We start from the raw sequence: 25956 nt of genomic DNA on the forward strand, positions 1-25956 counted from the left end.
GTAGGAGCATCAGTGTGCTGCGGAGTCGTGCAGCAGGTCGGGTGGAGGGAAGCTCTTTTCTCCAGCAACGTGATTATGTCATCATCGTTTTTCTCATCCTCCTTCAGGTCCTGATCAACTATGTCTTCAAGTAGCAGCCATTAACCACAGAGAGAGTGATGCCCTCACACACACACGTACACACAAACACACCATCTGAACATTGGGCATAACAATGGGGGGCTTTAACATGTGAATTTTGACCTCCAGCTCTTTTTTTCTGTCTTTATTAAACCCAATCACATGTGTGCAAAAAAAGCAGAAGCTTCCACACAAAAAAGACTTTTTAAAAACTGTTTATTTATTTTTACCCAGTCCATTCCAGATCTCTGGAGAGATCCACAGATTTCAAAGCAGAGGAGCAGTGATAAGGAAAAGCTTTGGAGGTTAGATTTTGGAGTGATGATGTCATGACTGCCACTTTGGAGCTTATTGATTTGCCTTGATGAAAGAGGCAAAGGCATCAGCCATTTTTTAGCTGTTGTTTGTTTTTGTTTTTCCAATGGAGTGAAACTACTCATTTACATTTCACCTTAAATGATAGGGAACATTTTAACACAGAAACAAGGACCACATCTCAGATTGTACCAGAGATAAAGAAACCTTTAATTTTAATGTGTTTTTATTTTTATTCTTTTGTCTCTTTGCTTGGCGTGTCCTTTGACTAGAAGTCTGCTTGGAACAAAATAACTTTGATAAGGGAGAGAAAACAAAGTGGTCCAATCTATGTGACTTATTTTTTTATTATCAGACACTAACCTGTTGGGGTTAACACACCTGTATGGAAGACAAACAACACACATGACACTGTCTGAAGGAAAAGAAGCTAAAATCTCTTGTTAAATAACACTCCACACTTTGCATAAATAGTCAGTGTTTAAAAAAAGACACAATGCCATTGTGTACTGTAGGTAGTGTGTACAGACAGGAGCGTGGTTAGGACATTAGCCCTATGTATAATATTTTGTCTTAAGGCACAAATGCACTGGAAATGTCCTTTTTATCAGTTGAATTTGCACGTGAGTGTGTCAACAGACAAAAAAGATCTTTTTGTTCAATTTTCATTAACAACAGTGACCACTGCCCAGTTTCAGGTAAACGTTTTTAACCAAGAGCTTATAATAAGAAGTTGGCTAAAGCGAGCCACAACATGGCAAAAACAAAGATACGTGAAAACGCATGTTTTTGCTGTGACATAAACGTGAGGAAACAGCCACTTTGATAAATACTGTGCAGTAGACAACAGTTAGCCTGGCTCTGTTCAAAGGTAACAAACCCACCTGCCAGCATTATATGTTGCTTATTTCCTTTACTTTGTTGTAAAAAATGTGTTATCTTCACAACTGTTTCATGCTGTCAGTGTGAGGTTGTATACATATGGCTAAAATTTAGTCCAGAATGAATCCTGTGTAACCACACCATTTCAGATATATACTTTATTCAATGTACAGATTAAACAAATGTCAGCAAGCTTGTGGGAAACCTAATATCGAGACTTGGTTATCTTAGAAAGAGCCTGGCTAGCCTTAGCGCTAAGCTAATCAACATTAGCTTTATATTTACTGAACAGATCTCATTCATAGCCAGAAAGTGAAACTGTATCTCCCAAAATCAACTCGAACTCTTCCTTTGAAATTAGTCATTTTGTGCAGAAAGTGTAATAGACTAGGTAGTCTAAAGAACAGTCACGAAAAGAAAACACTCCCCTTCTGACAATGCCATCTTGGCAAATTCAGAGCATCAGTCAGCTCTTCCAGTGCTTTTGAGCCTCAGATGTTAATCGGGAAATATAGAGTAGACACATTAGTAACCTTCTAGTATAGGGAGGATATAGACTCCTAGATTTTTATAACTATCTTCATAGTAAACCATTCCAAATGTACACAAGTACCAGCCAAACTCGATGTCTAGAGTAGGAGTCGGTCCCATTCACTGTGTAAATATCTAATGGGGGGAAATGTTCCTCTAAAAACACACCAAGGTTTGCAATACAGACACTTGTTCTGTGCACAACACACTCTCCTCAGCTTTGTGTGTCTTTCTGTCCACTGCTCTGTAGATACACATGGGCATGGGCAAACAAATAGTGGGGTACGTAATTAGATCCTTAAAAATGTATCCAAATGGTTTCCACATGTTTCAGAAGGTGATTTTGGCCACCTTAAAAATGAGTCTGTCATCTGTTTTAAATGAAAAGTCATTTTTGACAGTGGCCTTTATCCTCTTCTATAAGATGTTGCATTTGTTGTGCTTCTAATTTGTTGTCTTCATCATTGGCTGTGTGGTCTCCAAAACAGAGTGCGGTGTCACGGTGCATACATGTAAATCTTTCCACAGAGAAGGGTTGAGGGGTGAGCTATTTCAGAACACACGTTTGAAAAAGATGTACATGTAAAAGTTTAGAAGAGACTTAAATGGACAAACCTTAAAATGTTTGGAAGCCAAAGATGAAGGCGCCATATTAGAGGTGACAGATTTATTAGGATTTCCTCGCGATGTTGGAGTTATCAAAATCAATGGTGTATCTAATCTCCAGAACACTTGTGGACCATATCTGAGCATTGATTCTTGTATGTCTCTTCGCCTGTCATGACGTTAGCCTTGTCAAAGTTTACATATCCAATTGCCTCCGCCGTCAGCAGACTGTTAAGCAATGAAAGTGTTGTAAACACCAACACATGTGTAAAGAAAGACTGGTAGCATTGGCGGGGGCCAGCTATACCCCCGTAAGTTACCCGGCTGGCCCGTGTGTATCTGTATGTGTGTTTTTGTGCATCCTCATTGCCTAAATTGCTCATCTTTAGAGAATTCAGATGTTAGAATGTGGAGAAATAAGTATTTACCAGTGCCTTCTAGAGTTGGGCTGTGGAGGGGGTAGATAGGGTTGGGTGGACAGAGATGAAAGGAGGTTAGTAAAGATACGTGGGGATCAGTGGGTGTAGCATGCAGAGTCCAAGTCTTCAGGTGAAGTAACAATGAAGGGAATGAGCTTGTGTGGTTGTGTGGGAAGGTGGAGCTCATACTTAGACCGGGACTGTGGCTGCAGCTATAGTCAAGATGGTGTTTTAGAGTGGAAGTGCCATATGAAGTCTTACAAATGAGTCTGACTGCAGCTCCACTGGTCGCCACCACACCCAGCTCCGCCTCACCTCCTGAAGCATCGCCATAGTAATTCTCCCGTAGGTTTCCGGTTGCTGATTCCTGCCATGAGAGAGAGGGAGGGAGACTTCTCCTCTCCATTGTCTTTCTCTCTCACAAACCAAATCCAGAGGGAAACTCACATCTTTGCTGTCTGTAAATTAACGAGTTTTATTTATTCCTTCTTTTTTATGTTGTTTTGTTTCTGTTTTTCAGCTTGTAGCTTAAGAGCTGTAAGTTTTTTTTTGTTCAGTGTTTTTTTTTCCAAAAATGATTTTAAATTCACACAGTTGGTTTTAATCCATTTCTTGTTACCTAAACACACGAGCAACTGTCCTCATCTCGTACACACTTTCACTGTCCACTCTCCCTCAGTTCCTACTCCGTCCTCCACTTACACACACACAGAAACTCTTTTTCATATTCAAGTACCTGAATACATTTACTGTATTTCCATGGCAACTATAACTTCCTGGAAGTTTATGGTCACATGTAATAAAAACCACAGAAAATAAAAACCAATGACAGACTGGCTGCAGATTTCTTTTCTTCTTCTTAATGACTATCATAAATAATTTTCTGTCCTAATGAGTTCTGTGAGGTTAAAGGTCTTCCTTTGCAAAACATATTTCCAAAACCTACTGTTGTCCGTTTGGTTTTGAGGTGCTGCTCTGTGAGAAAATTCCTTAGTCATCATCAAATCAAATCCAGAAAACACCAGCTAAGCAACAATCATCTTAGCAGAGATTCAAGGAGCTTAGAGAATTTCCCCTAAAGACAGCGTCCAGGTATGTGCAGAAAATATGTGGATAAGGAAAAACAAATGGCACACAGATGTGTTGGTTTGGATTTAAATCAGCTTTATTTCACTTAAAACTAAATTATATTTCTGCTTAAGACCACAGTAAGATAAATAATTGCTAGATTTCTTCGTTTGTAGCTGTTTCTTTAAACGTCCTTGTTAGCAAATATGTAGTTGAATGTGAAACATCTTGGCCACCAATAGAGGGCAGTGTATAGCTGTTTTCCACCTGACAACACCTATTTACAGCTAATTAAGCCATGTTGGTTTGGTTTTGTTTGTTTCTAGACTCCTTCTGTATTAACCTCCTACCTCAGGTTCACTGTTTCCTCTAATAGTCTCAGGTAGACAAGAGAGGCTTTAGAGTCACTTCCAGGGATCATCTCATCACATTATTTTATCACTAAGCAACTCAGCTAATGCCCAGCTCATCCAGCATGTAGAGTCTGACAACTATGATGGTGCTGCAGCAGCATAAAGGTGTGAGAGTGTTTCCTTCAGTCCAGGACCAGTATTTTAACATAAAGTAATACTCCACAAAGAAAGTGAACTGTGCAAACTTTGCACATCTTAAGACTGCATATAATTAGACTACACAACACATTAAAATAATAGGACATGTTGCAGAGCGCCCCTGTCTTATCCATGCACTGCCATCCCTGCTGTCATTCCCTCCACCAAGGACATTGTCAGGGGTTGTGAGATCAGAACAGTCCTTCCTGTCCCTCTCAGATATCAACAAAACATCAGATATCAATCCCTATTCTCTACCTGCACCTGCTCTGCAGTGTTACTGTGCATCACCACTGCCAGGTTCGTCCATGGAGGAAGAGGGGGAGGTAAAAAAAAGAAGGTGAAATAAAAAGCCAGAGCAAAACAGCAGGAAGGAAATGTATAGATGTGCAAGAGAAAAGAGTCAAAATAGAAAAGAAGAAACCATTCCATCCAACCAAGAAAGAAATTCTTTATTATTTCACATCGAGCTTATATGATTTGGAAGTAGACACCTAAACATTCTTACAATATAATTATATACCAATAGAAATGATTGTGTTTGTAAAGAAGTAACCAAGAATTTCTACTTCATTTTTGCATTATTTTCCCAGAATAAATCAAACATATAAGACAATCGACATGTCAATACTGATGCTTGATGTAGAGGATCTGATGATCAGTCTAATGTTTGTTGTGAAAAGAAACATATAATCAGAGGGATAAATGTTGTACAGAGGTTAATATTTAACTTTTTTCACTTACTTTACTTACAGGTCTGCACAGGGTTAACTGATGAGCAGGTTGAGTCACATCCTGTTCTCTCCCACAGTTATAGACTTCTTTTAATCTGTCACACTTGATTACTGAAAAAATAGTTGTGAGGTGGCATTTCTTCTTTAAGAACAAATGTTTGTCTTCTCTAATCTGATGACTAGCCTAATGTTTGTTGTGAACAGGACAGATTATCAGAGGGGCTGGATTTGCTTGACCCACATCAACACTTGGACTAAAAAATGGAAGGAGTGTCTCGGTGAAGTTGCAGTCTGTAAAGGAATAGATGAGAGCTGCTGCATCTACATCATAAAAAGAGACCACACCCTCTTCATAATCCACAAACACCCCCACCTTCTGAGGCTTGGACATCAGAGACAGACGTACAGGCGGGCTAGCGTTAGCTGTATAATCCTTTCCATTTCTCAACCATATAGTCCAAAAACCATTCTTAGGACTCAGTGGGTTTTTTCCCTTCCTGTACACTGCCCCCCTGGCCACTCCTAAGTCCCACTCAGTATTCCCTGTAACCTGAACTTCATAGTAAAATCTCCCTGAGGAGAACCCCTGCTTTCCTAAAACATTTGGATAATAAGTAAATCTTTTTGGGTTCTCTGGAACGTTCTGCCTTGTCTTAGAAAAATATACTTGTCTCTCTTCATCAGACAGGATCAGTTTAGGGTGAGCTGTTTCAGGATCAAAGGTCACATCCACTGCATACTGCTGGACCCTCTTCAGTTCAACATGATTGCACAGCTTCTTCATCTCTTGAATAAGCGGCTCCTCCAGCAGAGCCACAGCTCTCCTCACTGTCCCCATATATGAGGAGTGAACTGTGACCTCAGTCCAGTCTTTGGTGGGTGGAGCAGGGTTCAGGGATGAGTAGCTTTGAAGGAGGTGGAGGTGGTCTTCAGTGTGTGAGAGCTGCTCCACCTCAGAGCTCCTCTTCATCAGCTCAGAGATTTCCTCCTCCAGCTCTTTGATGAAGCCTTCAGCCTGTTTCTCTCTTGTTTTCTGCTTCTCTTCGATCATGTCAGTGAGCTGAGCCAGACCCCTCTCTACAGACTGGATCAGAGCAGTGAAGACCTGCACACTGGCTGCTGTCTCTCTGTCTGCATCCTCCTTGCTGAGCTTCACTGACTCTTTGATCTGCTCCATCTTCACTCGTCTCTCCTGGATCATCTGCTGAATGTCAGACTCTGTCTTCTTAAGTTCAGCTTTCTTTCCTTCATATTCTTCTTTTAAAGGAATGATAACATGTCCTCTGTGATCCAGCTCAGTGCAGAACTGACACACACACACCTGGTGGGTCTTACAGAACAGCTCCAGAGGTCTGTCATGCTTCTTACACACCCTGTCCTCCAGGTTCTTCACAGCATTGATCAGCTGGTGTCTTTTCAGGCCTGTGATTCTGTGATGAGGCTCCAGGTGAGTCTGACAGTAGGAGGTCAGACACACCAGGCAGGACTTCACAGCCTTCACTTTGGTTTCAGTGCAGACATCACAGGGAACATCTCCTTCTTTGGCTCCTTCTTGCTTTGAGTCTCTTTTTTTTAGATTTTGTCTGAACTCACTGGCCATCTCAGATATGAAGGTGTTGACATGGAGCTCTGGTCTGGTGTAAAAACTCTTTTTACACACAGGACACTGGTTCTGGACACTAACATCCCAGTGTTGTGTGATGCAGCTCTTGCAGTAGTTGTGTCCACATGTTATGGTGACTGGATCAGTGAACACATCCAGACAGATGGAGCACAGAAACTGATCCTCAGAGAGGAGAGTGCTGGCTGTGGCCATGTTCACACACTGACAACAAAAATATGATACATTTAACGAGCCGCAATCATTTTTAACTATAATGTTGTAAATTAGGTATCATATATTTACCTTTATTTAGCTGTGTATGTTGGAGCTGTTGTCAAACAGAGGAGGTTTATCAGCTGCTGGTTTACTGACTCCAAGGTTCAGACAGTTTCCCTTGTGTCACTCCCCCTCTGACATCAGGTTAATATTTAACTTCCTCTTTCAGGTCTGCACACGGTTAACTGGTAATAGAACAGGTTAAGTCACATTCTGAGTCATCAGCTCCACATTTAAAAAACATGCACACTGACTTTAGTTTAGTCACATATATAGTTACATAATATGACGTTATAAATGTTTCTATCCAGTGCTTATAATATATATACAGTTAATCCTCCCACAGTAATAGACTTCTTTGAATTTGTCACTGATTGATTACTGAAAAATAGTATTGATTAAAATGGATCAAAGTCGTTACTACATGTATTGAATGCGTCTGTATAGACAGAGACAGAAACTGATCTTCAGAAAGGAGAGTGCTGGCCATGGCCATGTTCACACACTGACAACGATAAATATGACGAATATAATGTATCAATAGTCTGAGAAATATGAGTCACAAATTATAGAATTTCTTTAGAATCGATCAATATTAATCAATTAAGATATTCCCAGCTGCATAAAAATTGAACTATGAGTTAATGTTACATGTTACTTACCCCTGTGTGTTGGCGATGTTGTTGTATAGGTTTGGTTTTTGTCAACGTTTTTTTGTTTCTCTAAGTTGTGAGAGAGCTGTGAAGGCCCGTCTCAGCTGCTTTTGTCCTGAGTTACTTTTGGTTTTTCATTCCATAACTCCACCTCTGACAGGAGGTTCATATTTTAGTTCCTCCTTCAGTTCTGCACATAATCATGACTGATTCTGCCTGATGTTTTATCACTTTTGCATTTTTTCAGTGCTCTCACCCCTAGAGGTAGCATGAGGCGGTGTCTACAACCCACACAAGTTGCTCAGGTAGTGCAGCTCATCCAGGATGGCACATCAATGAGAGCTGTGGCAAGAAGGTTTGTGGTGTCTGTCAGCACAGTGTCCAGAGCATGGAGGAGATACCAGGAGACAGGCCAGTACAGCAGGAGAAGTGGAGGGGGCCGTAGAAGGGCAACAACCCAGCACACACGCATATAATTAAACCCACCTGGTTCCCAGAATGTGCTGTCATCTATCTCTAGAATCCACTACACCTTTCAGGACCTCTAGTGGAACCATCTGCCTTCTGATTGGACAGGTTGGAGTTTTACCTTCCAATCAGAGTCTGTTGTAAACCCTGAAAGGCCTTAAAATGTTTTACAGACACTTCCAAATGACGTAAGTTCTATGTAGAATGAGTTGTTCAGCTGCTGTACTCAGACATGATGGAGTAATTTCTTCTGTCTGGAGTTTTTTCTGCTGACGTTGTCCACACTGCATTAGATGCTTTCAGTCAATGTTTATTGATCAAAGCTTTCTGGACATTTCCCAACCAAAAGGTAAACATCACCAAATATCATCAAGTTTATGAAGAGTGTTATTGAACATCTGTAAAAAAACAAAAACACCCTTAATAAATGTTGTATTAATGTGTTTTACAAAAGACTCGTGGACACTTATGGTATTGTATTATAGGCATTACCAAACTCTACTGGTAGGTTCCACTCCCACCAATCACAATCTCTCTTCTTCATCCAAAAATTACATTTCTTTATCATGATGATGAAAGGGTGGGATGTCGCTGTTGCTAGGATACATCATCCTGACGACTAGCTGGCTTTTCTTCAAGGCTAGAGAGGAATGAGTGAAAAGGAAAGGAGGGCACAGGAAATAAGGCAGGGAGGGTAAGCAGTAATAAGTAATAAACAAGAACATGAAAGTGAAGGAAATGAAGGTATGGTCAGACAAAAAAAAGGGAAAAGATGAAAAAGGGGAGTAGGGTGGGAAGGAAAAGGGGCACAAGCAAAGGATAAAGGGGAAAGAGAGGGTGGAAGGAAGGGGTGAAAGAACGGGGATGGTAAAGAGGTGGGAGGTAATGAAGGCAAAAAGGAGAAAAAAGAGAGGACAGAGCATTAGAAGATAAAGGACACAACCATGACAAGAAAAGGAAGAAGGAATAGTGAGGGAGGCTGAATGATAAAGGGGACACCACATGTTTTGTTTAGCATTATGTAATCTGCCTTTCTTACTGTGTAGTCATCCTCAGGCTTCTGTACAGACTCCACCCCTTTGGCATTCCCCTGGCAACAGGCCGTCATACTGATGTTGCTGGGTGTGACTCAACGATACTCTGCAATGAGGTGCACTAAGATAAAGTTCACTGCCACACAAAGATTGGTTTATTATGATAATAAATAAACACAGCAAATGTTAGAAGAATGCATCGGGCAGGTGTCCTGCTCATTGCAAACTTTGTACATTACCACTACTGTAGTTTTGTTGGCCCTTGGGCGCCCCCAATTGGCCTGCAGCCCCAAGCTGTTGCTTTGCCTGCTGGCAAGCAGTAGTTGTAAGCTCTCAGGAAGAGCTGTGCATGTTAGCATGTTAGCTGTATAATAGGGTTTCTTGCTAGCTGCTGCAGTTTCCACAGTAGCTGCAGTCAAATCAGTACAATAGAAGATGTGTAAAAGGCTGTGACAGCTAACAGACTGCTGGTTAGCTGCCTATAGGATGGAATGTTATGCAAAAATTGTTATCTCCTCGTTAAATGTATCCAATTTTATTTAATTGAGAAACTTTTACCCTAATAGAAATATTTTATGTGACACATGTTAAACATTAATGGCAGTAGCAACAGCATGCGTGGTTTAGTTTAGTTGTTTGTGACATCAATGTCTGTATCTCAGCTCATAATGGATAACAAATATTCCTGTTAATGTCCCTGCCTTTGCAGGTTAGACAGCTGTGGATGAAGAGTGGAGGACCTCCAGCATGGCCACCAGAGGGTGTGTTACGTCACCACAAAGTCCTCTGCCCACTTCTGTAGCTGCATTTGCCAGTAGGCTTAAATGGGTTAAGTGACATAAAATGAGGTAATCCGCAGTGTTTGCAATGCAGCAGGGTTGGTGAGGTTGCGCTGGCTGCTGGCTCAGCGTTGTGTTTATCCCTCTGTGGAATCGACAGAGCATAAAAGAACTGCTGCAGCGAGCCGCTCTCATTCACAGCTGGATTAGTGGAGTATTTAGTCTTTTTTTATTATGATTTTCTTTCTTTTCTTTCTTTTTTTTCCATGCTGCCTGCCCCTGACAACACATGAACACATTATCAAGCAACCTAGCTGAGTCTGAGGGCGGTGCTGCCCCTATTACAGCTCTTTACACCTCTCTCCTCTTTCCTAACATTTGGGGCAAAGATGAGAAATATGTCACACACAAAGAAGGGCCTATTAACCACTGTTTTCTGTAGACATTTTCTTCACTCCAGGGTGTTTTATGTGTAAATGATTCTTTTGTTTTTTCACTGCTAAACATGATAGCAGCTTTAGTGTAAATAGATGGTTGTCACAGCATACTAACCAGACCATATTGCTCGATGATGATCAATGAGAGGTCTTTGCCTGCCTCTCTCTCCATCTCTCTCTTCATTTGAATGCATGCCTTGGAAGGTGATTTTTTCCCCCTCTCTTGTCCAGGTTGGCAAAGCTGCAGCTATTTTTAGAAAGAGGAATTGCTTTGGGGAACCCCTGTAAGTACAGCTGCTTGCCTCTTTGTCCCTCCCTCCTCTCTCTTTCTCCCTCCCAACACAAAACGTACTTTAATGCAGATGCTTCTCAGGGCATCCCCTTCCTTTGTGATACATATAGGCTACAGCAAGAGCAAGATATTGGTGATTATTGATTGCCATTATTGATTCTGCTTATCAGTCTTATTCCTCATCCATTCCTTTATTCAAGTAAATTTGCATTTTAAGATTTGTCTTTATCATATTATGGCATATGCATCATCTGAGGGCCATCTGTTCACAAGCACAGATGATGTTTATCCTTTAAAAGTGTGATTTTGAGCTGGCATTAGCTAATATGTTGTTCAGCCATTTGTACTCGACACAAGCCTGCTGATGGACAGCTGTAACATTCATATTCTGCTGCTAATCCAGGTTGGGTGTGAGTGGAGCTGAGGCAGACAGCTAGCAATCTACCTGTCATTTAAAGTGGGCACACCCTAATTATGCATGACTTTAGGTTTTACTACAGTTTAAAGGTGTGAATTGTGATGAATAGGGAATTTTTCTAGACTGAAACTTTTTTTTTCTGTTGATGGCATGTCCACATCAGATTTATCTTTTTGCCTCAGTGCAAAGATAGAAGGTTCACATTATCATTGTCTTGGTTTTATCTCTATAGAGCCATGCAAATAGCAGGGCTAAATGGCATTTTGCTTCACGTGAACTACATCTGTCATTCCACTCTTGATCCAGAAACATCACCAAAGGCAAATTCTTTGCATATGTCCACCCTCTCCGTTTCATTAATAGACTCCCAGCTCCTGTCTCAGGTTTCTCTAATTTAGCTTTGCATCGCCATAAAAACAAAAGCTGATCTAATGTTGGCGTAATGGGCGAGAGCATCAACACAGCACAGTCTGCTCAGATTGCTTTTCACCCCCACAGCATTTTAACAGAGGCCTCGGACAGTGACTTATTTAGATCTGCACATCCACTACCAGAATGTTGTTTGCCTGCTTTGATGACCTTTGATCTCTGAGGCTCTTGTGACTGTATACCGGCTGATTAAGACATGGAGCATTTCTCCATTTAGTGAATTAAAGATTTTAGCAGTCCTGCTCACCCAACTTCAACACATTTGATGATCACAGATTCCAAGCATGCTAGAACCCAATTACATAAAGCAAACATGCTACTGGCAGCAAAGCATTCCCAAGGTTAGGCACACAAAATTAGGATTTCACCAAGATGACCTTGTAAATATATGTATGATATCACACTAGGTACATGCTTACAGTGACATCACTATTGAAATAAATGGCATTAGCTTTCAAAATAAAAGACATAACATTTCTATCCTCATCCATGGTTCCATCATTAAGACAGACAGGTAGCAATTGGCTGGTGAACAACACACAAGATAAAAACACAACTTTTCAAAATAAGATGTTAACATCTGTACTTTTTCTCTTTTGTTCCCCTTAGTGAAAAATACACTATCATGTTGGCCTTTCACCGAGGAGTCCAGGATTTGAGTCCTCCTGACACCACAAGCTGTTTTGTTTTCACCAGCTGTTAAGAGCTGTTTTGTGCATGGTTATGTTTACGTTTTATTTGGCTGGTTAAGATGGTGCATAAAAACAGAGTAATAAGTCATAGAGAAATAGGCTGGAGAAATATGCACTATTATATCTGTGACAGTTTAAAGCTACAGTCACCAAAACTGCCTATTTATAACCAGGGTGAAATCAGCTGTATAGAAATGATGTGCTACTTTGAGCTGAAGGACATGTTCTGGGGACTGTGTAACTTCATTAATATGTTAATGGGTATAATAGCTCATAAATGTAAGACCTTAAAAGGCATCATTTGACCAACTAGGTGAATAAAAAATTTAAACAAGGCATATTTTCTCACTAATTAGTGATCTTGTGTGCAGAAATACAGTGTTGGAAAGTAAACAGCCTCTCTTTGGCTCTCCCTTTATCGCTTTCTTGTGGCTGCCAGTCGGTGTCTGCATTAGCGGAGCATGCTGCTATAAATAGACCAATCACTTTCTCATGGCTGGCGTAATCTGACTCCCTTTGTGTTTGAGTTGTTGATGTTTTTTATTCACCCTCCCTTAGAACAGATTTTGTCTCCTGCATCATTTCTTATTAAACCTCCCAGACTCTCAACCTGCCAACAAAGCTGTGTGATGGCAGAAAGGTCAGCATGATTGTTTTCATGCTTTGTGTTCTGATTCAGCTTTTAGACTTTATCGACAGCGAGCTTGCCTGTCATACAAGCACAGATATAAGCATCACCACATACTTGTTCACATTAAATCTCCAGTGTGTCCTCTCAAACATCTCAGTGCCTGCCCACTCTCTGCCTGCTAATGAACTCCCTGAAATGTCTGACTTGTCAATGTTGCCCTCTGTACTTGTGGCCACTGAAGGTTTTCCCCAGTTAGCCTGTATGTACCTGCCTGGCTGCTAACAGCTGTATTTGCATGCACTGTCACTGAGACTGATGGCTGAAATAACAGAGGGGGAGACAGGGAGCTGTTGGTACTGATCAGAGAGAGAAAGAGAGGGAGAGAGAGGTAGGGGGTGCAGTAATCAAAGAAAGCCAGGCGATGACTCAGAGATTTTGAGCACTGCCTCCTCCCATTGCCAGCCTGCCTGTCTGTGTGGCCAACAATGTGCTGACTCCTCACCGCTTTATTAGACACCTCTGTTGGTCTCTGCTCTGTTTGGTTACGCTCTGTCCTGACCCAGACAAAGACGGCTATCAGGGATTGGCATGTGGGCCAGTTTAGGTGCTAACACCACTGCTATAAATACAGGAACATACATGATTATGCACTGGAGGTTCACCGTTTAGTCTGGATGGAGAAAAATGAAACTCACATCTGTCATCGCCGACTGAACAACATTACACAACATTCCTTATCTTAGCTATAAAGTTGGATTCATCTCTGCCGCTTTGTCTTCGTCTTCCTTCATTTTGTTTTTTTTTCTGGTATCAAACATCACTGAGCCAGCAAAAATAACATTTCTATTTTGGGAAATAAGGTTATTGAATTTCTTGTGTGAATTTCTTGTGTGAGAGATGGACAGAAGAAAAAAAAGAAATGAAGACAATTAGCACTTAGCATAGCATAAAGACTGGAAGCAGGGAGATAAAATGTGTTATATCAAAATAGCCTGTATTACTGTTACTATGTTACACCTCTACTTCTTTGCAACACCACTCTAGTTATTATGTGTGCATGAGATAAGCCTACAAAGGTGCAAAAACTTGACTTAATGCAGTTTAATACCATCAAATTCAGCTGAAGCACCACTGGCCTCCCGTATTTTAAACTACACTACTTTGTATTTTATTTTGATATTTCTAGTTTCACCGAAGAACTGGTGCGGTGCATGTCATGATTGTTTGATAAAAAATATGGTAACAAATTGCATTTAGTGTGCTTGCACTAGTACTTGGAGTGCTTAGTGTGGTGTATTGAAATACGTCCTAGCAGAGAAATGATAGAATTTTGTCACGATTTTCACTGAGGTAACAAATGGGAATGAAAGTGCTGTCCCATCATGAAATGTCACTGCACCTTCCCTCACAAAAAAAGTGACCTCTGCGGCCTCTCTAGGGCCGGCCCCAGGCAGGAGGGTTCCTCTTTCGGAGCTGGGTCCTGCTCAAGGTTTCCTCCCCTTAAAGGAGAGTTTTTCCTTGCTACTGTATCTGGGTTAGGGGTTAGCTCACCCAGCTGACAACCTGGAAAATGCTGTGAAGCTTCTTATTCCACTCTGCTGTCAAAGCCCTGTCTGTCAGCTCAGTAATCATCGACTCCATGTCCGATGGAGACAAAAGGCTGCAGAGGTTAAAGATGCAGAATGGTGTTTTATTTTTTTATATTGTCCAGTGACAGCAGAAATAAAGGAGCAACTATACTATATGTGTCCATTGGCAAGGCGCTGACAGCCTGTGGTTATAGCAGCAGCTCGCAGCACATCTCAGGCACCATGCTGATGGATTAGGTGACTTTACTTTGATTATAAATTAGATTACTTTCTGAAGTGGGTTGAAAAAGAGACAATTTTTGTTCTCTGAGTAGACTGTGCTTTTGTACAAATGTACAAACACTTAGAAACAGCAAGACATAACATGTGAGCGGTCCAAAAATGAAAGAGAGACAAAAAGCACAAATGATTCTTTTATTTTTATTGAGAAAACAGATTTACAGATGTGTCACAAGGATTAGACCAACATGCAGATTTGAGCTTTTAGTGAGTCTTTTAGAACATTTTAAGTAGTTCTAAAACCAATTATCCAAACCAATTAAATCCCCTACACATCAAATGTAGCAGCAAAACAGCACGGCAGAGACTGGGAGTATGTACAGGGAGTAAAACATGTTTTGTCATGAAGTGTGATGATGTAAGAAGTAGAAATCTCTGTCATTGTCTGTAAGCTGACAATCAATGACAGGATGACTCAGTGAGAGTGGAGGAAGTCCGTGTGGGTGGAAAGGTTAAGAGAGGACACTGCTGAGAGCTTTTGAACTGGGGAAGCTTTCCATTACTGAAGCTCCAGATGCTTCTGCCGTCCTGAGGAGAACAGCAGCCAGATATGGAAACACCAATGTCAGATTAAAGCAACAGAAGATTATTTTTGATTGAATTTTGCTTTTAGTTGAGAGTGATGGTGGAAGGACCATCTAGGTTGCACTCAAAAAAGGGGAAATTGGTGAAAGAACTGAAAAAGGTGAATTAAAGAAAAGGTCAACCTGCTGTGTGAGAGAACATAAAAACTAAACCATGGATGGTGAGCTCTGCACACAGTATACACTGTTCACTATATGGTGCTGGATAAAAGTCAATGCACAAAAAGAAGACTTTTCTTATTTAACTATTTTTATTGTCGTGGGTGATGTGTGCACATTACAAGTCCTTCTGTAACCATAAATATGTGGGTGCTATGTGGATGCAGACTAAATCTGGCTGCATCTATTATATTGACTTAATAGTGTGGTACAGCCAGCCTGCATGTGACAGTGCACAGGATGAAATGAAAACAACAAACATTTTACTGCTACTTTACAGCAGTACCATATATTCAAGCTGTAATTTGAACTAACTAATTTAGCCTAACCCTGCAGTGGTTAGCACTGTCACCTCACAGCAAGAAGGTTCCAGGTTCGATTCCGACCTGGGCCTTTCTGTGTGGAGTTTGCACGTTCTCCCTGTGCCTGTGTGGGTTTTCCCTTGGTGCTCCTTCTTCCTCCCACATTCTAAAGACGTGCTTGTTAGGTTAATTGGTCTCTCAAAATTGCCAGTAGGTGTGAGTGTGAATGGTTAATTGTCTATGTGTTGCCCTGTGATGGACTGGTGACCTGTCCAGGGTGTACCCCGCCTCTCACCCATAGATAGCTGGGATAGGCTCCAGCCCCTGAGAGCCCCAAAGCAGGTTCAGATAATGGATGGATGAATGGATGAATAGCCTTCATTAACTATATGTGGTCATTTTTTAACACAGGAGTGACAAAAACTGCAGTCAATGAGCAGAGACCTATGTACTAAATGTTCACTGTTACAGCAGAAGTAGACATGTTCCTCTGGTACATCTGTACAGGGGTGGCACACTCCTAGATTGTATACCAACGTAGTGTGCCCACTGTGACTTATGGCGCTGACTACCTGACATGCTTCACACATGCTGCTCTCTTAGTTACTTTATTAAAGTCCTAATTTCTTGGAGAACATTAGATTCTATTTGTCACACTAACAACAGGAATACATCATGCTATTCCCCGAGGTGATGATGTGTTCTCATAAAAGAATATTCCTTGGTGGGCAGCTGTGCCATCTGTGTGCACACAGTGACTCATTTTTGACACCAGCCTGACACCTGCATCACTGTCTCTTACATAACTTTATTGTTATTTGTGCACTTTTTCCACCCAATTTTTTAAAAAAATTGTAGCCATGCTTATCTATTTTTCAAACACTTTTCAAAAGCCTTTTCATGTACTCTTCCCCCAGCTTAATGGACAGCGGCCTGCAGGTTTGCAGTGTTCAGCAGTGACTCTGGATGTAGCGTGAGAGTGCTCCGGAGGCCAGAAGCAGTCGACCACATGCCTGCAAGCGGCCGCTGACAATGATCTGCCAAAACCAGCCGATCCAGCACTTTTCATTGACCCTGAGGATTAGAAGCTAGTTGTCTCTCATCTCCTCAGAGGCCCGGCTGGCTCTCCCTCACCAAAACTGTCATTCACACACATCAGTGGAAAAGACCCTCTCAGGTTCCAAGTTACCAGTTTAGTTCATTCGAATGAAAAGTTAATTTAACTAGACTCTAAGCAAGCTTGTATCAGATTTTGTTCCGTGTTCAAAAATAATCTCTGGTTGTGTCAATCCTACATACAAATTCTGAAAGTCTGATGACTTTATAGCTAGATAGGTGCTTTATTGATCCTGTAAAGGCAGGTGTTGTCTTACATGTCTTACATTGCAATATATAGAAATTGACATTTTAAAAGCCGATGTGCAGATCTGCATGACACTTGGTCTATCTTTGGTCTATCATTACAGCAGAGTATCCCCAAAATATGTATGAATAAGACACCAACTTCTAAATGCATTTTAATGGATGTCACTACACATTGTTAGCATTTCACGTGTCACTCTCTACTAATTCCTAGTCACTACCTCCTTATACACACACTGTTTGTGATTAAATCATTCCATAATTGTGTAACATGTGGGCTGACATTGATGAATACATCACCTGTATTTAGTTTAGGCCATAAACAGTCTAAAACAACATGCAGAGATCTTAAAATGTGTAGTTACTGTACGCCAAATGTCATGCGGTAGCTAGCAGTTTGTGCTAGCAGGCAAGCTAGTGGCACTGAGGCCTATGTGTCGTTTGAACAGACATCATTTGGCAGCTGAATAACTAGTGACAGTCTTTCTTATTTTTCTAGCCACTTTATAGTTCATTCATTCATCGCTAATACCAATAGATCATACATATTCATTTATTTAGTGGCTTAAAGTTGTCAGACCATTGTCCAACACACCAGTCGATAAATGTAGTCTATTATTTCGTAGCTTTGTATCAGTTTTGCTCTTACTTTTATTGGCTGTGTAATTACATGATCCATGTCAAATTTGCCCGAACCAGGTTAACAAAGCCCAGCTGCTCTTTATTGTTGTTATTGTCTAAGAGGTTATGAATGGATTCATGCGCCTGTGAAGCTGCTTATAGATGAGCCTTGGCACTTCACCGTTCACAGCTAATGGATTCACGAGTGGCTCTGTAAATAGGCCATGGCACACGAGCAGGCCAACAGCAGCAGCCAGGCCATGAATAATGCAGAGGGGTAAATTCAAAAATGACTTCCTGATTCAAGGAGGCTTCACTGAAACACAGCTTTTGAAAAAAGTCAGATGCAGACCCAGCAAGGTTTGTTTTCCTTCAAAGCAGTTTGTGCAGTGTGCACCCTGCTTTGATTGTTGGCTTGAATGACTCATCTGGAGCCTGAACAACTTTTTCAGTCATCTCCTGAATATTTGTGATTTGATTCGTTCCGTGTTTGTTGATGTTCTCACTGTGTTCTGATCTTGATGTTCTACAAGCCGTGTTCACACTGTAGCTGAAAATATTCCAGCTAATGCCTGTTATCATATGAAGGGCTTACTGCTGCATGGACTAATATTAGTGGTACATGCACAGATGTCAATCATTGTTTGACATTTAAGGCTGTCTCTTTAATATTTTCAGAGTTGTCCTTGTGTCACAGATTAATTTCCGCCGAGCAGGGCTTACAGGAGTGATGCTGGCTAACGGGCCAGCGGGCCTGTTATCCCGCTGCCCAGCGACGAGTGTGGCGACACATTGTAGTGACAGTGGTGAATAGGATTACAGAGCAGCTTGACGGCACAAACCAGAGCTCTGGAAGAGAGGTTTTTTTCATTTCACTGTTGGGCTATTTTTAAGCACTGTCAAACCTGTCTGCAGAGAAAGAAAGAGTTCTTTGTATGAAAATGGAAGCACCATGTTTTGTAGTGATGACAGTGAAGGACTGAAGCTTGACTCTCTCTTCAGGCTAACCGTTCTCATTAACTCAGTGGGAATCTTTGTGTCCATTTTATGACATTTTCACTTGTCACAATTAGGGTGACCAGGTTGGTGGCATTGCCCCTTTTTGCAGGTGCTGCAGCATTTACAGCAGAATGATGAATTGTCTCCTACCAACATGGTGTCTTTCTTCCAGAATTCAGAACTTGAGCTACCATTTTGTGAGCTACTTCCTGTCAGTCATCTTTTTTTGACAATACTGCCAGAACAGAATGATAGGAATGAAGAGCCTGGATTAACACAATATCATAATTTGTATTTTACATGTCACAGTTGTTGCCAGTTGTACTCTTCATTGATTATTTTGCCATTTGATATGGTGTTAGCAATCAATTAGCATCAGCAATTACCCATACATGTTGAGCAGCAGCAATAGAGCTCAGGGTTGGCCTCAGTAGTAGCTATAAATTCATTCTTTTTGCATGTACAAATCTATAGATTAAGATTTAATGCTTTTTGTATGCATCCATGTGTCTATGGATGCATACAAAAAGCATTAAATACTTTATATACATAAAAAACCTCTGTGACGTCACCTGTTGGTTTCTTCAGAGCCATTAAACATATCACCTGTAAGAAGGGCAACGTGTGTGTGTGTGTGTGTCATTTATGCATTTATGCCTCTGTTCATCTGATCAATATAAGTCCCATATTCACTGCATATGCATACAATTCAATGCATAGCTACCTATCTTCTGTATCTGTATTTCTGTAGTCCGTGTCTTCCTGTGAAATATGTTGAGACTGAGTAGCTGCAAGGCTAAAGTCATTCTCCAAATTTTACTGGCCTCTGGATACCTGTTTTATTGACAGTTTAAAAATAACTGTTACTGGTTTCAAAATCTATAGGCCTTTCATATCCTTCCTGTTATTGCTCACTGGGCCACAGGAGAACTTGAAGGATTATTGGGCCATTTTGCCTTTGCTGGGGTAGTAATAGAGTAGGAAAATGAGGAGAGGGAGGGGGTGGCACGATGACCTTGATCACATTTCTTTCTTAATTTTGCATATGTGAGCTTTTTAATCCAGTCGTCATTTTGTGTGTTTAGAGAGAATCGGATGCCGCATTCCCAAGAGCAGACATGAGGCTGTGACACAACATCAGAATAATATCCAGAAGATCACAGCTGGAAGCTCCACGGACACATCCAGAATGAAATGGAGGGAGGGAGGAGAGAGTGAGAGTGTCCAACAGTAGATGTAGCCCCCCGTCCTCCTCTCTGACCTGCACTCTTCCACCAGCCTCCCAAGCCTTATTCACTGTTTGTTACGCAACCGGGGTTTATGCCATGTGCTACAAGCTAGTTAAGTATTTATCAAGCCTCTTGTGTAAGCCGGGGACGGCAGGCGGCTGCCAGTATGCCTCTCCCTCTTCCTCTGTCTCTCCTGCCGAGCTTGATCTTTTATCAAAGATTATCTTTCCATTTAGTGTGTCCTCGTCCTTCCAATCCAGCTGCCATGTGTGCAGCTGCACGTGTGAACCCTCAGACGTGATATTTTGTGATAATGTTCATTTGTGATGCAGCATCAATTGGTAACCTCCTATTGTCCTATGAGGGATGTGCCACGTTCTCCTTCATGTGAGCAGAAAACCCAGCGGTACATCACACCGGGACAAGCAGAGGCCCGAGACAGAAAATCAAACATGCAGTGATTGAGCTCCACTGTCACTGTCACCAGTTTTACAGTGGCGGTTTGTGATGAAAATCCCATCTGGCAGGTCAAACTAAAATTCCCATTGTGCTCTATAGTGGCAGACGGAGAGCGGGGCCAGGATCCAGTCTGTCAGGAGACCGGTGGATTACACCCATCACAGCCTTGTCAGCAGAGCCATTTGCAGGACGGCAAAGCAGTGAGTGAAAAAAGGTAAAAACCTGTCACCTGAACTCTTATGGGTCTTCATGCTACAACAGGCTGGAGAGGACTGATGTTGTCTTACAGTGGTGTGTATTGATGCATAGTAATCGAGTATATCAGAAAAAATAGCACAAAATGAGGCCTGAGTTGTAGTTGAATTGGCTGCGCACAGACTGTGATTAATATTGCTCTCACCTCCTACAGCTGTCTAAAATTATCTACAGATACCAAAGCTGTTTGTACCAGACTGTAAACACATTCATTTCTGCTGGAAATTGGACATTGTAATAGACATTTTCCATGGAGGTCTGTGGGGATTGACGTACTTTGTAAACAAGCCTTCAAGTGGCCATCTGAGGAACTGCACTTGCGTTATCTTTGGCATATTGGCTTCCTGTCTCACCCTTAGAGGCTGCTGCTAGAACTTTGAGCTTATATAGTGAAAAGCTGTTATATCTGGTTATCACATAGTAAATTGCTTTTTCATTTATTCACAAAACAACCAGTTTTTATGCTTGTGTCACAGAAGCCCATCTTCTTCCATCCTTTAGGCTGCTGCTGAGCAAAATTTAGCCTTGTGGCTAACATTAATGGTAGAACCTAAGTCCTCCTCATCGCCTCCTGCTGTTTACACTCAGCATACAAAGTCATACTCCAGCAATAATCTATTTTTCTTAGATAAAGAGGGCTTATGTCAGAAACCCAGGGAGCATATGCCATCCAGGGAAAAGTTAAAGGCAAACTGCTGCATTAATATTTAAACCTGCCACGTCAGTGAGCCATCTCTCCTTACAGCTTCTATGAAGATGTCAAGTCACGTCTTTGCAGTTGATGACAGTGTGTTCATCAGTTCTCAGACTGCAGAGCCAAACAGCAGAAACCACTGAAACTGAGAACTTGGACCTTAAAAAAAGCTCCTATTAAGCAGAACTGAGCTTGTGTAAAGTGCAGCAGCATTTAGTTAGTCCAGTTTTTGTTAACCCTTCCATCCACCCTGGTCTCCTCTCTTTATTAGTCTCACCTCATACTTTCCTTCTCTTTATAATTACAAATGCCTCTAGGTGGTGCTGTGGAATATTGCTGTACCTGGAGTTAGTTAGTCATACTGATTAGCAATCATTAGCATTTCAATACACTAAATTTTAAAGATTACTTGACATATGAGCACTTAGACTGAAACCTTTTTCTGCTCCACAGAAAGACTGATGGAGGAATATGTTCCCAGGTAAGAGAAATCAGACAGCTGTGAGCAGATCGTCAGCAGATGGCAGATTACTGTGCTAAGAATTAGCACTGCTAAATATTACAAATGATACAAGCACACACACACACACACACAAATGTTTTACTGAGTACTTAAATAAATGCTATTGATGAGCTAAGCCTTCCATTTTAATAACTGTGACAGCAGTACTTATCAATGTGCAATAACATCAGTCTGTACTTCCCACAGTAATCACTTGGGAGCCAAGTGTTATGTCTACTATTTGAATGGAAAATTGCAGAGGTGGAATATTCACCCCCACACGCTCCGAAGCAGAATGCCTTGCCTAGGCGCTTAAGAGTCACAACTAAGGTCCCATTTGCATTTGATGGTCTCATTAAACAGCACATTAGGGAGCAGTGCTATGCGGACGGGGAGGCTTTCTCTGGCAATTTGCAGTCTGATTGCCATGACGCGTTCCTGTGCTGCTCTGCCAGGTGCCCTTGAGAAGTAGGTGGCATTTTCCTTCCTCAGTTAGATTTTGGGAACATTGTCTGGTCAGAGATGTTATTCTGGGTTTGTTAATGATCATCCATCTAACATGCACAAATAATTTCCTATGTTGTACTTGATCCAACCTCCTGTGTCTGATCCTGCACACACTGTAGGAACATGTTCTGATACAATTTGCAGAAACAGCCTTAAAGATGACCCCTGAATGGCTTAGGAGCCACACCACATAGGAGATCATTGTCAAGTACCATGACATGATCTTGACAGATTGGTGAATGACACAACAACACAGAGCCACAGAATTAGTCTCTCCCTATGTCTATACAGTTGTCAAGGTGTCAACTCACCAGGTCCTGAATCTCTTTGATGAGAAGTTAATTCTGGACACGTGAAGGGAGAACCTGCCAGAGAGAGTTCTCCAGCAGTTCAAAACTATAGATGACATTTGGATATCCTTCAATCAGAGATGAAACTGTGGAAACACCCAATAAGTGTTATGATAATGATGTCATCACTGCAGTGGACCACTTTCTTGAGGTCCAAGATGCCAGCTTCTACAAAGAACTGATGGAGATGCTCTGTAGCAGCTATGTGTGTATACCTTTGATACTAATTCCTTGTGACCTTATCAATCACATCCTCATTTGCACAGTCGACCTGTGCAGAAGCAACGCGTTAAATGCAACATTATGCACCTGCAACAGAGGACTTACTGTGGGTGTTTGTGCATCACAGTTGAATGTGTGTGTGTGTGTGTGTGTGCGGGAAAAGGGGGGGGGCAAAATGAACATAAAGAGAAGTTTGTATTGTGGGTCGCCATGTCAGATGCCCTCTGTTCAGTAAGAGGATCTTGCTTAATAGCAGAGTTTCACCTCTTTCTTTTGGGTCACTGCATTCCACTGGATCCAGGAGCTGCTGATTCATCCACATGAGGCCAAAAGGCCAAAGGAGTCAAGAGTTCACATCACAGTCTGACTTTTGTCCAAAAAACCACAAGATTTTCATAATTTAACACATTTGGCAATGCGTCAGCAGCAAGACGAACAAAGAACATAATGGCGGAACTGGACTGCTTTTGCAGCTTTTGACGAAACCACACGTATTAACCCCGAGTCCGCAGTAACAGGGCAGCATTTTAGTTTTAAAATGACTGTGTGGGCCTGCATGTGTGACAAGAGTCGTGCTGAGGAGAAAGGCAGAGAGTTAGCTGACAAAAGAGTCACTCGGGCGTATTGAGAAAGCTGTTTTAAAGTAATTGGCAAACAAATTTGAATTTGCTAAGTGGACAACATGCTCTCACTCATATTAATTAGGCGGGTCACTAAATGTTATCGGAAATGTCACAGCCCTCCCTGAGCACAGTCTTCTAGTCGGGGGCGGCTTGTTCTTTAGGATCACACTGTTTCGTGGCTATTCACAAGAGCTATCAAGTGTACGAATAGTTCCGCTTTGTTTGCACGTAGTGACTGTGCGAGGAGGGGGGGAAATGCACACCAGATAGTTACTGCAAATGCATTCAAGTTGAAAATTAAAGTTTCACCATCCTTCTGCATTATTAATAGAGGAAGGACAATCTGCCAATGAGGGGAGACACGCCTGCAAGCTTCTGCAGCTAAATATGCATCAAATAAAGAATAACGTGTTGACAGCATGAAAAAATCATAACGTTATGTCTCTCTAGCAAGCAGGATATAATTAGAGGCTCAGTAGCTGCATGCAGTAGACCTAATAACACATCGTCAATACAAAGTTGGAAGATAGATGGATGCATTACTTACAGATTAAATAAAACATTCTAATGAAGGTTTTAGCCAAAACAGACCTTGTGATTCTTTTGATCTGATAGAAGTTAGATTTAATGTTATCATGCTAAAAACTGCAAACAGAAGTCACAGAGTGGAGAGAGTCAGTTTATACTTCTCACTGCACCCCTTGTCCAAGGTTATAAAGGCTGGATTTAGTGCTATACTTTGGTGTGTAATACTTGGAAAATAAAGTTTCCCTGCAGGTTTTCCAGACAGATTTTCTTTGACAGTGGTCATGGAGGAGAGAATAATCAATATCTGTCCAGGCAGTACAACAGCAGTAGTCTTATATTGGCCACTAACACCTGTATCATCCTACAGAGCGTCTTGAGCCTCAGGAAAAGGTTTTTCTACTGTCACTTTCTCCCAGTCAGGAGATTCAACAAAAGGACATTTCTCAGCTGCTGGTCACTGCTCTCAGGAAAATTAGCAATTTGAGTTGATGACTGGACTGTTTACTGTCAGGTAACAGTTTTAAACATTTGGCCAATACGGCTTGGACTACAAACACACACACACCAGAAAGCTCTCTGCACCAGAATCTTGTCCTGTGCCTATACAGATTCTGCACATTCATATTCATATCTGTTCATGCAGATTAACTCCCAGCATGAGCAGTGACTGTGGATGTATCTTCAGTTTGATGCACTTCAATGTGATTTGCATAAACTGCTGCTCCCAGGATCCAGTTCAGTTTGAAGCTCATCAGATATCCTGCTGTCAGCCTGGGCTGCCTCCATAAATGCAAACTCAGGGGTGAGGATTTTGTTTAGAGAGGGAGCATCCTTGTTATTTGAAACACGGAAGTCCACAGAAATACTACACTGCTCGCATGGCTAAAAGCAACCATAGATTAAAGTTTTGGGGCAATCTGAAGACAGTATTTTTGTATTTTGACATTTGTCTGGTTCTTCAGTGCGTTTTTTAAGCTATAAAAGCCCGCCTTTCTGTCTCCTTCAGTTACTTCAACAAAGGTGCCTTTGCCAAAAGCTCCCAGCAGGCACAGTGAAGCTGCTCACCAGCCTCCAGTTTCACACTATGGTTTTACCTGGCAACTCTCACATGAAACTGTAGATTGGAGGGATAGAAAGCCATCCCTGTGGTGGTTTGGTCTGCTGTCTCTTCCTGCGCTACTGGCCAGAATGACTCAGGGAAACATTCACTTTTGCAGTTTTCTGACACAGAGGGCACACGTGCGAAGGTTTCCTCTTGTGGGAAAGCATTGAATGAGAGAGATCTGACGTTTGGGCTAGTGCCAGATATCGCTCAGAGGAAGGTTGGAGCTGAGCAGCGCGCCTGGTGTTAGTAACACTCAGGCCGGTGCTGCCTGACGGATGAATCACACTAAAATTCTCACAGTTTTCTGCCTCTGGCTTCCTGTAGGGTCACAAGACACTGATTTTCTATGAGTCTGTTTCATCACAGAATTTCATCAGTGTCAGTTAGGAGGTCTAAATTGATCAACAAGTTTAATAATAGCATGTATGACGTAGTAAATTAGATACTGGTTGGCAAATAATGTGGAACATATCAAAACCTGTGTGTGTTTGGAAGCATCTTAAATCAAATGGCTTAACTGGCCTAGTATGGGAGTCTTGGGGTGCCCTGGTAGAGGGAACCCAGGAACTGAACCTGAATCCTCATTGCTGTGTCTGAACGTGGGACACAGCAATGAGGATTCAGGCCATGATTCCAACTGCCATGAATG

At 41.6% G+C, this 25956-nt stretch overlaps 2 protein-coding genes across 11 annotated transcripts in view; one reads left to right on the forward strand and one right to left on the reverse strand.

The window, feature by feature from the left end:
- osbpl8 (oxysterol binding protein-like 8) overlaps positions 1-3709 on the forward strand; it is a 61865-nt gene extending 58156 nt beyond the window's left edge. For all 9 annotated transcript variants that reach the window (XM_028425356.1, XM_028425363.1, XM_028425381.1 and 6 more), the window contains one exon: positions 5-3709. In XM_028425356.1, coding sequence (XP_028281157.1) covers positions 5-134 — 130 coding nt within the window. In that variant the 3' untranslated portion in view covers positions 135-3709. The remainder of the gene's footprint in view (positions 1-4) is intronic.
- A 1218-nt stretch (positions 3710-4927) lies between these two features.
- LOC114447055 (E3 ubiquitin-protein ligase TRIM21-like) lies at positions 4928-7876 on the reverse strand. 2 transcript variants are annotated; one of them, XM_028423059.1, is made up of 3 exons: positions 7768-7876; positions 7133-7290; positions 4928-7051 (listed from the first exon to the last, which is right to left on the reverse strand). In XM_028423059.1, the coding sequence occupies exon 3, from the start codon at positions 7040-7042 to the stop codon at positions 5411-5413; it is 1632 nt and encodes a 543-aa protein (XP_028278860.1). In that variant the 5' UTR covers positions 7043-7051; positions 7133-7290; positions 7768-7876; the 3' UTR covers positions 4928-5410. The 2 variants fall into 2 exon arrangements, with proteins under 2 accessions (XP_028278860.1, XP_028278869.1); XM_028423068.1 differs by having other exon boundaries at positions 7133-7276; positions 7768-7870.
- Positions 7877-25956: the final 18080 nt, after the last annotated feature.

Source organism: Parambassis ranga, chromosome 2, assembly GCF_900634625.1.
Source record: "Parambassis ranga chromosome 2, fParRan2.1, whole genome shotgun sequence".
In the NCBI taxonomy this organism is placed as follows: Eukaryota; Metazoa; Chordata; class Actinopteri; family Ambassidae; genus Parambassis; species Parambassis ranga.